The 15,505-nt window shown below is 37.4% G+C and overlaps 1 protein-coding gene across 33 annotated transcripts in view; it reads right to left on the bottom strand.

Moving 5' to 3' along the window:
- Kmt2c (lysine methyltransferase 2C) overlaps positions 1–15,505 on the bottom strand; it is a 402,268-nt gene that overhangs the window by 264,296 nt on the left and 122,467 nt on the right. For 29 of the 33 annotated variants that reach the window (XR_010065729.1, XR_005504105.2, XR_005504104.2 and 26 more), the window contains 8 exons: positions 9,501–9,620; positions 7,171–7,287; positions 4,368–4,469; positions 4,094–4,198; positions 2,509–2,690; positions 2,206–2,370; positions 1,176–1,285; positions 468–533 (listed from right to left, as the gene is read on the bottom strand). Coding sequence is in view for 30 of the 33 variants with exons in the window: in XM_039108963.2 (XP_038964891.1) it covers positions 468–533; positions 1,176–1,285; positions 2,206–2,370; positions 2,509–2,690; positions 4,094–4,198; positions 4,368–4,469; positions 7,171–7,287; positions 9,501–9,620 (967 nt within the window). In the remaining 3 variants the exon portion in view is untranslated. The remainder of the gene's footprint in view (positions 1–467; positions 534–1,175; positions 1,286–2,205; positions 2,371–2,508; positions 2,691–4,093; positions 4,199–4,367; positions 4,470–7,170; positions 7,288–9,500; positions 9,621–15,505) is intronic. The other 4 variants (XM_039108972.2, XM_063286807.1, XM_063286811.1 and 1 more) reach the window with 1 other exon arrangement.

Here is a 15,505-nt window from a genome sequence, read left to right as displayed (position 1 = left end):
ATATCTTTAATGTGAAAACTTGTTTATAAAAACAATTTCAATATAATCCAAATGTTTTATATCAGAAATATTTTCAAAATATAATACTGGTTAAAGGATAAATCTATCATAAAAATGCCATCTTACCATTCCAAGTTATGAACAAAAAAAATTGCAAGATATTAATTAATACTAAATGGGTTGTTACATTAACAATCTCTCTTTATCTCCTTACTGACAACTAAGCAAACACAATACCAGCTGAAGCAAAGGCAAGCATGATACTAACACTTAATCCAAAGAGCTATTACACTGATTATTTTTGGAAATTTATAGGAATACTGTTTCATCAAAATGGGATAATATGAACATATCATTCATTAATTCTTGAAACTAACATCAGACAATTCACTTAATTTCATTTAAGCATTGAGTCAGTTATTTAAGAATTAAATATTTGTGTTTTCAAAAGTCATTTCCAATTTTACCTAGCTCTTTTACTTTTGTGACGATCTGTGCCACAAGAGAAGAGTCGCAGCAGTCTGAGGAAGGCACTGAACAGAAAAAGAACCAATCAGGAAATGTCTGAGAAAGAGAGACTTGCACAGGATTAAAATTTCAGTGGCTATACACATATCATTCAACAAGTGTGTGAATACTATAAGATATTAATTCTTAAGGGGTGGGGGGAGCTTGTATATGCCAATCAAATACTATACCCATGTCCTCCATCCCAATCCCAAAGGCAGCTTTTAGTTTTTCAAAGGCATTATTTCATGAATTAATTTTCAACTGATTTTTAAGACAAGGTCTCACTATGTAGCTGGGCCTGGCCAGGTATACACCATGTAATACAAAGAAGTCAGCCTCAAAATCCTGCAGTCTCAACCTCTCCAAGCGCTGAAATTACTGGTGCCCACTATTATGCTTAGCTTCCAAAACAAGAACAAAACAAGGAGCATAGAGAAGAACACCAGCAGAGACTGAATGGGGGATTTTCTGGGTATAATAATCCAAGAGGTTAAGCCTTGAGAATAAATTTATTTTACATCTAATTTGCATATGCTCACTTCTTCAATATACAACCATCTTAATAAAGTTTGCATAGGAAGTATATTAAGTACAAAACAATTTCTATTTCTCAAGTCAAGGAGATGCAGAGCAGCATGACCTCATGGCCTATGTTACTCTCTTACCATTTGACACAGGCATATAGGGTCTGCACATGCTACAGTCAAAACCAATGTCTGCTACATTTTCCACTTCCTCCTCAGTATTTAAGTTTTGACAAACTGCATGCATCCACCTAAAAAAAAACAAAACACTTTTACACATTTAAAAGAAGTGAGCATGCTAGAAACTGAACTCTTTTTAAAATCACAACAGGAGTTGACAGTCCGCAAACCTAAAGCCCTAAGTCTCAAATGTCCCCCTTCTCCCAAAACTATGACTATTAACCCACAAGATCCTTCCTTGTTCTGAGAGATCGAGAAAAAGGAATGAGAATAAACACTAAGTAAGGAGAAAACACAAGCATGCTGTTAGGAGGACAATATCCAATAGTGATCAAAAGCTGAAAGACGAAGATAGCAATGAAGCAAGTCAGGTCAGGCAAGAATATAGAAGACCACAGATGGCATTGTGTGTAGGTAAGTGGGCCACCTTGCTGCATCTAACTAGGAACCGATACGCTGCATGTCAAGTAAAGAGGACCTTACTTTAGAGAAATGTGTCGCTAGTGCTACAGAAACTACCTTATTCAGAAACACGGTTTTGTTTCTGAACCACCAAAGAATTAAAGCTAACACTGTACATTCAGTGCTAAACTGCTAACAGTACAGAAAAAACAAAGGAATCAGTCTGCATTTTGAAGGTACACATACTAGTTAGGAACATCGGAATCTGGACTTTTAGAGGGGAAATGGTGAGGAGAAAGAAGAGTGTAGAGAGAGCATTTTTAGAATCTACCAAAAGATTCAGAAATTCTCACATGAAAATGCATATATGCACGTACTAATTGTGCACCTAATTTTAAGAAACTGATAAACCATCAAAAGACCCCCCCTCCCCCCGTTGAAAACCTGAAGGGTCTAAAATTGAAATTTTTATAGTAAAGAAAAATCTAGAAAGCAAAATTTTGTTTCCTAAATTTATGATCAAGGAAAAGACTTTTCTAATTTCTTTTACTACATTTGAGAAAAAAGCTAAAGATTCAGGGCCCAGTACCTATCACACTGTCTACACTGAAGAATGAGGTCCTCTTCTCTGTAGTTCCGACAGCAGACTGGGCAGGAGGACAGGCTGGCACACGGAGCACACTGTGTGTAATTGTTTTGCCATTCACATCTCAAGCCTGCAGATGTTGCTCCACAGTGTCTGCACCAAACACACCTGAAATCCAAAGCCCCCACAAAAGTATCAAGTTTATTTTCATGTTAAAGTGTAAAAATTGGGGAAGCAACAAGAGCGGAATGAGAGCAGAAGTTTAGAATTTGAAAGACTGACAAAGTAACATGAGAGCTAGGGTACCATTTGCATTTCCAGCCTCCTTTGGGAACTGTCTGCAATGGAGGGTCTAGGCAGTAGGTATGATAGCTTATGTCACAGTCATCACACAGCAAGAGTCTTCCAGGGTCAGTTGCCTTCCCACAGGCCTCACACACAGTGCACTCAAGACATCTCCAACCTTTGCTAAGAACCACTTTAGTGATCTGGAAAAAGAAAACGAAATCCATGTGACTGCTTTATGTATTGAACTTAGAAATCACTTTTGCTTTACTAGGACACTGCATGAATTACCCTGTGTTATATACACACATGAAGATAAGGAGCAGGTAAACATCACTATGCTCAAACACTCACTGGGACAGGCTCATCTGCACACATTTAGGAGCCCACCTGAACAACAACACAAGCATTGAAAGTGGTTCACATTATAGATGGCTGTGAACCATTTGTGGTTGCTGGGAACTGAACTCAGGACCTCTAGAAGAGCAGTCAGTGCTCTTAACCACTGAGCCATCTCTCCAGCCCCCACTTTATATTCTTAATATATAACTTCAATTAGTTTAGATGAAAATTAAAAGAAATCCACAGAAGTTCTGGCTGATGTCTCTAAATCTTAATTTTCCTCCAAAAAACTGCTACCATAGTAGTCAAGAGAGATGGTTATATTAAAAATCACTGAGTTCATAGAGTTTACTAATCACATCTTGAAGGGAATCATATCTAATATGCTTCAATAGGTTTACGGAGTCAAATCTCAACACAGTGAAGAAATAATTTATTTTATGCATGTATGACTTTTTTAAAACTAGCGTTAAATAAATTTAGGATTTAAATGTTTTCATTTTGTATTAAAAATAGTACTTGCTTTGTTTTTTAGATGTAAGGAGAAAATGCTTGTGAGGAAGAGATGAGCAATCTAAATGTAGGCTAGACATGGACAGTCATACAAATGAATGAATACAGCCACTGACTGTTCTGTGGTCAAGGAAGAACAGAGGAAGTAAACGGACAACCTCTGAGTGAACAGTCATGGGATAAATTGTTCTAAGAGTAAATATCTACATTTTAATGCCTTTTCAATACAATGACAGGATACATTGCATAAATCAATTATTCAGGAAACAAACAGTTAAAAATAGTATTTAAAGTACTAAATACTGCTACATAAACATAATAGCAGCAAACGCTTGATTTAAATATTGTCATATTATATATAACAGATAATTAGTTTTAAGAACTGAGACAAACTGTATTACTGCTAAAACAAAATAAAAATTTAAAATGCCTTTGCTGGGACTGGGGATATGGCTTGAAGGCTAAAGGTCCTTGGTACCAAGCCTGGTGACCTAAGGTGATCCCCAAGATCCACATAAATGCTAGAAGAGAACCAACTCCTGCAATTACCCTCTGACTTCCAGACATCCACATGCATGCATGTATGGATGGACGGACACACACACACACACACACACACACACACACACACACACACACACACACACACTTGCGCGCGCGCACACACGTACAGGGACACACAGGGACACTCAAAGACACACATGCACATAAACTGAATAAATTATTAAAAATACTTTGTTAACTCATTTACCTTAATACTGACACAATATGGATGGTAACACTGACCACACTGTGAACAGGCAAGTAATCTTCCTTCTTCTCCTTGGCCGAAACTGCCACAAACTACACACATATCCTGAAAATTAATAACATGTAAAGCTATTTTAAATTGCAGATAATGCTAAGATTACACAGAATTTAAAAATATATTCTTAATTAACATAGTAATACAGCCTAATGGGATGATATCTAAGCAGATGGGAGATGAAAATGGAGAATTAAAAAATGGAAGGTTAAGTTCAAACCTGATGCAAAGTGAACTTGTCACTACTAGAAAATAAAACAACTGTATTGTGCATAGAGTTTTCTTCTTCATCTTTATTTGATGAAATATCTGCAGCAGACACCTACAAAAAGCAGAAACACCAAACATCAAACTGTGTTACTCATTCGTAGTATTTACTTTGGTTAAGCAGTAACTTAACTGAAAATTCTACACAAACACAATTTTGTCCATGTCCAAACTAACAATTCTACATAACATTAATTGAGAAATACTTTCACTCATAGTCAAGCATGGTTGTGTCACGTATAATCTTTGCTCTAAGAAACCTGAGGCAGGAGGCTGGTAAGTTTGAGGCTAGTCTGGCTATGTAGCAAGTCCCTATCTCCAAAAATTATAAGTTATGATAAGTTTTTTAATTCACACAGTGATTACTTTAGATGTACAAGTGCCACAGATAAGGACAAATGAGAACCCTAAAGTCTGTCTATCGTAATACTTAATTATCCAGAAAAAAAAAGTTGTAAAATTATAGCATATGTAAATATCTGCATATCCCTTTTAGTGCCACTTGAGAACAGCAATGTGATCAGTTGAAACCAGGATATACTATGATACACATAGGAGTCATCAAAGACTCAGTACCAGACTCAGAAGAATATAAAAATAGCTGGTTATCAAACTTGTATGTATTACATGGGGAAATGGTAATGATTCAAATATAGGAATCATAAGGCACACTAAAATTAACTTTCTTAGTTCACTGTAACTTTTTAAATGTAGTCAGAGTTTTAAATTGCATATGTGGTTCCTACTCACTGCTATTAAATGGCACTACTTTAGAATATTATTATCATTAGTTATCGAAATATCAGTGTTAGCAGAATAATTACCAATCAGGAGTGGTCATTTCTGACCTTGATTATGTATGTTTCACCAAACCAACTAGGCATCAGCTGACACCGGGCCCACACAAAAGCTCTGACTTAGATGCAGTAAAAAGGAACCTGGAGCCCAATACAAAAACTCTAAAATATGATCCTCTTCCCTTATAAAAACTAGAACACTGAACATGTTATAGTCAAGGTCAGAACATAAATAATAAAATAATTTTATTGACAAATGGCTAAAATTAGCTACTAATATATAAGGGTAACATTTTCGATTTAAATGAGACTTAAGCAACAGTAGTAATGTGATGTCAGGTCTTGGCACAATTAACAGCAATTTAAAGTCATAACAACTCCTGATGACTACAGCTACAGGGGAAACCATTAACCAACCTAGTATTTAACCTTGAGGCATGACCTCTGAAGCATTTAAACATATGAACTGGTATCATTTGTATCAGTCCCAAGTGTTAAGACTATAGGCATGTTCCACAAGAAACTCAGAGCAGACATGCTTGAAGAGAAGGGCTAGAAGAGAAGCTGGGAACCAAAGGACTTCAGAGAATCCTGGGAAGGCTGGAAGAACTGAATGTCTTCAGTTACCTTAACTGAATGTCTTCACTACCTTAATTGTAATGTGGTTTCGAGGGCTTATTAAAGTGTGCATGAATATGTAACAAATCTCTGTACCTATACCAATTTTGTCTCAGTAAGTCTATTCTGAGTCTGACTGTTTTGAGACAGGATCCTACTCTGTAGTCCCTGCTAGCCTGGAACTCACTTTGAAAAATCTAGTAGACCAGAAATTCACATGCTTGAGGTCTCTCAGGTACTATCATTAAAGGTATGAGCCACAATGCCCAGAAATAAATCAGCTTTCAATTTACTTCATATAAAACACAAAGGACCAGAATCCCAGTTTTCTTGTTTCTGGTTAGTAGTAAAACTGGGTGATTTTTGTGCTTTTTGAACTTAACATTGCATTTTAGAAACAAAACAAAACAAAACAAAAAACAAAAAAAAAAAACCAGAATTTCAGTTAAATAATAAAGGTTCTAATAAAATATTTGTCAACATTTATAAAAAATGTTTTTCTTCTCTTGCTGTTTCTCTGCTTTCTCCAGCTTTGGCTGTGCTGGAACTCTCTGTGTAGATGAGGCCAGCTCTGAACCCCCGAGATCTGTCTGCCTCTGCCTCCTGAACGTTGGGTGTATACTGCAAAAGCACAGCCAATCACATTCATCTTTCAACGCATATTTAAAGGAAACCTCGTCGACCAGTACTTCTCAATCCAAAATAGTCATAAAATCTTGGCCACGGCTGAAATCTGTACTCATCTACAACATTTTTCAGTTTTTTTTATAGGTCTTATAATAAAGCAAATTTAATAAAATAAAAACAAAAAACAAAAAACGGGGGCTGAACAAATGGTGGCTCAGCATACAAGAGTATATATTACATTATTCTTGCAGAGGACAGGTCCAATTCTCAGCAGTCATGTCAAATGGCTCACAACAAGTTTTAACTCCAGTTCCATAAGATGTCTTAATTCTGAACTTCCAGAGTACCAGGCACACACATGGTGCACATACAAAAAGAAAAATACTCATATATATATGAAACGAAATAAATACAGCTTTAAAAAAAAATTCAGTAACAGTATATTTTTAATTAAAAGGAAAATACACTAAAAATTCATCCTTGTAAGGGTTGGCATAAAAAGATGTCAAAGAAGAAAGGAAAAAAGAAGGATAATAAATCAGAAGACAAAAGACCTGGACAGACTTCCAAAATAAAGCAACTTTTATCTAGCACAGACAGTAAAGTGTGAAGGGATGAGACTACCCCTGGGATCTTAGGGTGGAAACAACTTGTTGTAAATGAGAGCATCAATCACCACCGGTTGCTATGGGAATAAGAAGAACAGACTCTCACCCCAGGTAACACAACAGCTCCGAGTCCACTTTTTAGTTTAGATCTGCCTCTGCCGCCTCGCCCTGACAGCCCAGCACCACGAGGCCTCCGCTTCCCCGGAAATCCAGACCCTCGGCCCTGCATAGCATAACAGACAAGTTAACATTTCATAAAAGCCCAAGAGAATTTTAAATCCAGATGTCAGTGAAATAAAACACTGTATTAAACGTTACACAAATATTTATCTTTTTATAGAATTAGATGATACATACTAATAGACCAGACTACTTCTATCTTCTATATTTGTACCCATAACTTAAAAATAAAAATAAAACAACTTAAAGCTTTAGAATCAATCAGTGCTCCCTCTGTCATGCTGAGTGCTTCCTACCAAGCACGCCTCAGCACTATTTCTGACTCCCTTTCATGTCTACTCTAGGTGTCTGGAGTCACTATCCTTATACAGACATTAACACACACAGACTCTCTTCAGTACAAAGTAGGTGTAGCTATCAAGAAAAACTATCTTCTCGGAGACGAGGGAAACAGCTACCAGGCATTAGTGTGCACTGACCTGAGCAATATTTCCCCTCAACAAACCTTAGGTGTCTCCACTTTAGGGTAAAAAGTGTCAGTGACTACTCCAAGGTCACTCAGCTAGCACATGGCCCACATCCTTGGTTTTTAGTCACTATTCTAAAATATTACAAGGCAGCAAAGTTTCTTTTTGCTACTGTAAAGTGCTGTTCTTCATATCATGAAAATATAATCAGTATCCTTTATTATTCAATAGATCTCATATGAATTGAACATTATCTAACTCATTTTAACACAGTATTTAAAATCTTAAAGATCTTAATAAAATGGGCACAAAGGCAAAATAATGAACCTTAAAAATAATGTTCACTATCTTCACTAGCATGAGAAAAAAAAGTCCTTAAGGAAAAGATGTTAAATTCCCTGAGGTCTTAAGCTGTCGGCAACAACCAACATTAGAACCCTGACCCAACCTTGGTCACATTCAGAATTATGTATTACTGGCTGGAAAAAACTTGCACCTTAGAAGCATCTTAAAAACTGACTTAGAAGAAGTCAGGGAAATTTTTTTTTCTTTGTTCCTTAGATGAAAAAGTATGCCACATTTTTGCCTGGTGGCCTTCATCTACTTCCTAAACTGAACCCATTTCCTACCGAGCAGAACAGGCTCAGGGTCAAAGCACTATGTTTACGTTAGGAGACTGAGACATCAGAGGGACAAAGGGAAGGGACATGTGCTGTCCCCTTCAGTACAAACCCTTTCCTGCTCCAAGCTTCCAGGTACTCTCACCCTGTTCTTTAGGCCCCTTGAGAGGCCTTGGCTCTTAACAAAGGATAGACAAGGTAGGACTGCACCAGACAAGCTGTTTTCAATAGGAATGAAAGGGTGGCTTATGGCAGGAAGAGTAAATTAAAAATTAGGATGACACTGATCTCCCAGTTCATTTCCCCTAACACCCATTGGTACAACTAAAATCAAGTGAAAATTGGCCGCACTTGCTACAAAAGCATTTTTAAAAATCATGGTTTGTCCTCTTAAATATGGTATGGTGACAAATGGCTGTAATCCCAGCACTTGGGAGTCTCAGGCACAAGGATTTGAATGGAATTCAAGTCCAGACTAGGCTACATAATCTAATTAATCAACAAATTAAAATGAATTAACTAAAATTATGCCACATTGCCTTGGATGATTCATGGATGTGCCCATCCAGTTTTAATAGAAATTAAGGAAATGTGCTCTCCAAGTCTCCGGAATCTCACTGTCTAACCTAAACAGCTCCTTCTAGAAACAGTTAAATGGCAAGGATAGGGGAAATCACCTTCTTTAGTCAATACAGTATCTTGACTTTTGAGATGGTTATTTTTTGAACTTTTTCTGCTTCAAATGATATCACACTACTTAACATCAAGAGCTGAGAGAGCATCATCAGCTCTTTATCATGGGAATGACCCGGGTGTGACACGAGGTGAAGCTTCCTGACACTGAGTGCAGTTCCTCTGTCTGGAATTGATATCAAAAATGAGCAAGTCTCAAATTACAGCTTGTTCTATGTGACAAGAATTCCCCTTCAAAGAAATACTTAAAACAACAAAAGAAAGTTATTCAAAGAGGCATTAATCTTTAAATAATACAATTTAATTTCTTTCCTCATTGAAGTCTTAAAGTGAAAAATATTATAAGGCAATTTTTGAGATTAAAAAAGTGGCCCTGGAAGCTAAATCTAGAAAACAAAGGTTTAATGCTTAACATCCAATTGAACAAAACAAACCAGAAAGAAATGATACATGAATGTAAATGCAATTTTATTTACCACTTTGATGCTCCAAATGGCACTGCCAGAAAGCTGCCTGGGTTTAAAAATTTCCCGGCCTTCTGCAATGTCTGGGGACCAGGAGGGTGGGCTCACTGTATTATGGTTACTCCAAGCCCCCTAGGATATGGCAGGTGAGAAAATAGATGTATAAAACTCAGCAACATAAAAGACCAAAGCAGCAACTAAGGAACTTTAGAGAAGCAAAAGCAAATGCAAACGTATGGAAAATTAGGACAAATTGCTTTAAGTTTGGGAAGATAAACTTATCACCTAAAGTGACTTTAACTCAAAGGTTTGCAGGTATAATTTATATAGAATATTCAAGTACAAATATCATACAGTAAAGTAAAATAAAAATCAAGGTTTATATAGCATGATTCATGAACTATAATTACAGTACAAAAATCAACGTAAAAGTCAGTCAGTCTAGGAATTAACACTAGAAGAAACCATTCAGGGATTGGACTGATCTAACAAGTATGTCTACACTAAAGCAGGGAAAGGGACAACCTTAGACAGTGTTATATGCATTAGTGTAAACACTCAACCAGCAGGCTTAAATACATGCTCAGATGAGTGTGTGCACGTCAGATGATTTTTATTGATGGGAATGACACCTTAAGAGTAAGTATACCCAAGGAATTAATTTGAATAGTTAAGAGATCTATTAAAGCAAATTGTCCTAAATTTGCAAATTAAAATGACTACAGGACCTGATATACAAGAACCAGTGTCTCATTGGTTAAAATGAAATGAAGCATTTCACTTCCAAGTAAGCAAACTGAGCAATCTCAGCTAATCTGATGAAGCTACTGGAGAGCGAGAACAATGTCTACTCCACCAAGGTAAGGGTTTTCAACAGGAGAAATGTCAAACAAAGACCCTGTTTTTTTAAATATGGCAATTTAAGTATTCGTATGATTATTTTTACCAATTAAATGACAAAATCTTAAAACAAGAATATTGTACTTACCATGTTTCTGGAATCAAACTATTAAGAATACCAGTAATAACAAAAATGCAATCAGCAATTTAAATAACCAAAAATAAGAGCATGACCACCAATTTGCAATGAAGAGACAGTTAATGAAGTTTAGAGAGAGAATAAAAAAAAGAAACACAAAGAAAAACTAATGGTACTTCTAACTCAAACTAAGCAGCCACTTGTGCAAGGCCAGGCACCGGTCGCCAGCCACTTGGTGTTTTACTGTCTTGCATGTCTGACGTTGCCATCTCCTCCCTGACTAAGCACACTTTACCCAGCTCAGTTAACAAGGAATTAACTTCTCAGCACATCCCAGCCCACCACTGCTGCTCACTACAGCCCTTCCCATAGCATCTGTGTCTGCGCCTCCATCCCTGCATTAGTCAAGGGGCCATAGTAACCTACCTGTTGCCCAAAGTTCATTCTCTAGTTTCAAGACAGTTCTACTAATCTGGCGGTGATAGCACACCTCCCTCCATGATTATTTCTCTCCATTTCCTATGCAAGCTGTACTCATTGACTACTAAAGCGCTCAGACTTCCTAAGAGCTGAGCACAAATCCTAAACAGTACTTAGAGTGAAAGTTTGAAATGTCATATTGGAAACAGTTCTACAGTCAGTTTCTACTTCTAATTCTTTCTAACATCTCCAAGGCAGTATTTAATTTTTTTCCACCTCCTTAATACATCCACCTTATTAAAAACAAACAAACAAACAAACCCACCCTCTATGGAAGTTTACATGAGAATGGCTCCTGCAGGCCCAGAGACTTATGTCTGAGCACATGGTATCCAGTTGGCTAAAGTGCTTGGGAAGGACTAGGAAAAATGACCTTGGAGAAGGAGGTATGCCACTGGAGGAGGAGTGTCCCTGGGGTTTGGGTTTTCAAAAGATCTGCACCATTCCCAGTATGCTCTCTCTGACTCAGCTTGTGGATTAAGATGTGAGCTACTACCTCAGTGCCATGCCTGCCTGACTGCTCTCATGTTCCCAACTATGAGGTTCAGGGATTCTAACCCACTGAGACTTAAAAGCCTTTCTTCTATAAATTGCCTTGGTCATGTGCCTTCTCAAAACAATAGAAAAGTAACTAACACACATCTAAAATCTCTCCCACAGTTAGTTTGTTTGCTAAACTTTTTCTTTTTTATGGTGGCATCTAGTCCTCTGGTCTCTGCCCTTCTGATCTGTTTTCTATCAACCCTTCCCCACTCAAATCATCACCTAACTCAGAATTATCTCATGTGTCTCTAGCCATTACACCCCCATCAGCACTTCCACTGCCAGTATCCAAGTCCTGCCTGCCATTGTCTTGTATGCCACCTGCTCTAACAGTCAGGTATCTCTACTTCCTTCCACCCCTTTAGAGTCTCCTCAAGACTTTCATTCAGCAGCTAGAGTCATTCTAAGAAATATAAATCTCGCCTAATAAGGAACCCTCTGATTGTGCTTCAATTCACTTAAAAGGCAAACCTAGCTGTTTCCTTCTGCCAACACCATATTTGTTTTCCCCATCTGTGCATTCTTTCTGCCCTGGCTTCCTTAGTGCCCGTCTAACATACTGTACTATGAACATTCTGGGCTCGACTGACACAGTCACTCCCTCCTTCCAGTCTTTTAAAAACTGATGATTGCTTCTAACCCTTCAGGTAAGACCTTGGGTATGTCCTTGTCAGAAGGCCTTCCCCCAGCACCATGAGTGAGCCAGTCTTCCTCACTGGATCTGTAGGCTTCTCTAACTGCATCACTGAAAGGCTCTGCACCCTGTCATTCTATCTAGTAGTAGAGAAGTAGAGGCAAGCTGTGACTCAGCCAAGTCCTCACTACTCCCACTGCCTTTCACTAAGGATAGTTCCTTAATGCACACCTCAAGTTCCTTTTGATCTTTTAATGTGAAATATATACTACAAATTACCATAAAAAGTAACACTCTAAGATAAAAATAGTGTTAAATTTTTTTCAGAAATAAGAATTTTCTGATTATGTTTTATTCATCATAATTTAGGTTAGCTTTGATGCCAAAATTGTATCCCGTTTCAAAAAGTATTTACATTTCATATAACATGGATGAACAACTTAAAGAGCTTTCGAAAGCAAGAAAATCTGGATGTCATTAAGGAATAAGGAAACTACTTGGCTGCTATGAAGAATTTATATAATAAAAGCTTGATAGTTGCCTAATGAATTTTAATAGGTGTATTAATATAGGGTACAAGAATAAAGATTATATTCAATTTTAAAAGGCAAAAAGAAAAATCATGGTTACATATATATATTTTGACAAGGAAAAATACCTAATATATCTTTTAGAACTTAAAACTGAAATACTGTTGTTAATTGTCAAAATTAACAGTACATCATCCTGTAGGTCCCAGTTTTGAGGAACAAAAAGGCACATAAAGCACCAGAAGAGGCTAGCTGCCCACTCCACTAAACTCTGCCTATTGGCATCTACTGCGGTTACCTGGTCTGCACTGTAAGCACAAGGACAAGTTATAGGGTTTCCTCTATTTTTGTTCTCTATTGTGTCAACAACTGCTAAGGACTATTTTTCTCTTCCTTATATTTTTGTGTGCTTGTGGGCATGTAATAATTCATCAATAAACATTGCATTGTACTTTCAAACACACTTAAGCTCATCCAGTTGTCTCAAATCATGGATTTCCATACCTCCAAAAGATGCTAATGCACAATACAATGGTAAGCTATCTACAAATAGAATTAAGAACAAGAGTCCTAATATAAAACATCAAAAAACTGAAAGTTGAGAAGAGCTATGTAGAGCCAGGCTGCTTTGAAATCTAATCTATGACTATTGTGCAACAGAGACTGAACTGGTTACACAGTATGGAAACATTAAGTATATACTGTAGGTGCCCCAGGGCTGCAGGACAGAAACAAGGGGACTATAATGGTAAGTGGAGAGGCTGTTACAGCCAGCTTTCTATTTAAAGTCAAAAATCTAGGGCTGGAGAGATGGCTCAGTGGTTAAGAGCACCCGACTGCTCTTCCAGAGGTCATGAGTTCAATTCCCAGCAACCACATGGTGGCTCACAACCATCTGTAAAGTCAAAAATCTAATCCCAGCTTTAGGAGGCTAAAAAAGTAAGACAAGATTACTCCAAGTTTGAGGCCAACCTAGGCTTTAAAGTATCTCCTTTCCTCCAGAAAGGGAAGGGAAGAAAACAAAAGAAGAGAAAAAAATACAGTGAGTCAGCACTGTCGTCAGGAGTCTCAAGGAGTGAACACCCAGAGAGGGTGTCACTTCATGGCAGTAGCACAGCCTTGAATTCTATACTGGGAAGGTAGATGCAGAAGGATCTATGAGTTGGAGGCCAGCCTGATCTACAAAGTGCACTCCAGACCAAGCAGTATGAGCTCCTGCTTCAAAGAAAGGACAATAAAGCTCAATTTAGATTAAGAAGGTAGACCTGATTGTGATCAAGAAGGCACTGTTAAGAGTAAAGTCCCCCACTTTACTATTCAATAGTTTCTGAATACACTTATGGCTCACTTAGTCAAGATTGAGGGAATAGCTTTAGAACCAGAACAAGGAAACAAAAAGGTTTGGTGATTCTGCATACACCTTCAGCTCAGCACTGCAAAGGTCTTTATATGTATACACGCAACACATACTTTATACACGCAACATATACACTTTATACACACAACACATACACTTTTTAAGATTCCTGTTATTTCAGAATTTATACTAGAACAGACAAGTGGTGGTACATGCCTGCAACCCCAGTATTCAGGAAGCAGAGGCAGGACAGGATGACAATCTTAAGCTCAGGAACAGCAATGGCTATATAGAAAGATTCTGAATAAAGGAGCAACTTTAAAAAAAGAAAAGAAAAACCAGACAAGAAAGAGCTGTGGACTGTGAAACAGGAAAAAGAGGCTGAAAGGAAAACAAAATGGGGATTTGACCAATTAAAACCTTTTTCCATCCTACTTCCCACTGCTTTTTAAAAAGCTTTCCCCATAGTTTCTGCTCAACACATTACAAAACAAGCAAACAAAGAAAGCAGCAGAGGAAAAGAAAGTGAAGCCTCCACTCTAATGCAAGACTTCACTTCCAAGTCTAACGTTAAAGTTGAGCCTTAGAGGCTGTTTTACTTAGCCTAGGGTAGAGATTCACACCTGCAGTCCCATCAATCTTGAGGTTAACGTTGGAATATAAGGAGTTACAGGTCAACATGGGCAAGACTTCATCCCAAAACATTTATAATGCAGTAGCTTAATAGGATGCAAAACCATAGGAACCAAAAGTGAATGGGAAGTTAAAATTTCTTTCTCTAACTTTTGTTGAGATAGAGAACTACATAACTAACTTTATGTAAGTAATACAGCAAACGTTTACAAACAACAAGAAGATGGGAGGGGAAGGAAGTGGTTTGTGAACAAAAAAAAAAAAAAAAAAAGCCTCATGGAATAGCAGAAGCCAAATGTCAAAGAACACATTTAAGGGAGACAGATAGTCAGACAGACAGACAGACACAGACACAGACACAGACACAGACACACAGACACACAGACACACAGACACACAGACACACACACACACACACACACACACACACACACACACACACACACACACGGTGATGCACCGAGCACGGTGCCCTGAGTTTGATCACTGGCACCCGCTGCCCTAAAATACACAACAGAGAAAGACACACAGTACTGTTTGAAGTACTATAGTTCAATGAAAATGTCTTTCCCAAAGAGCTAGTCCCTTTGCCTTTGGTGTAATTTAACTTTAGAGAATAAAAAATACATAAGATTTATTCAGGAGACATATCAGTCTACTAAAACAGGTTTTTTCTTTATAGTGTCTTTACAGCTCTGAAGTTAATTGTTTAATATTAATATAGTACCACTATTGAAAAGTCAAATAATTACTGGAAGCAATTTAAATCATAAGACTTAAAATTGCAAGCAAATACTACAAACTAAACTCATCCCTACTGTTTGACATCAGAAAGCAGCCATTGTGTAGAATAATATAAAA

This window comes from Rattus norvegicus, chromosome 4 (genome assembly GCF_036323735.1).
Source record: "Rattus norvegicus strain BN/NHsdMcwi chromosome 4, GRCr8, whole genome shotgun sequence".
In the NCBI taxonomy this organism is placed as follows: Eukaryota; Metazoa; Chordata; class Mammalia; order Rodentia; family Muridae; genus Rattus; species Rattus norvegicus.
Note: the sequence above shows the minus strand (reverse complement) of the source record. Positions and strands in the feature narration are given on the sequence as shown.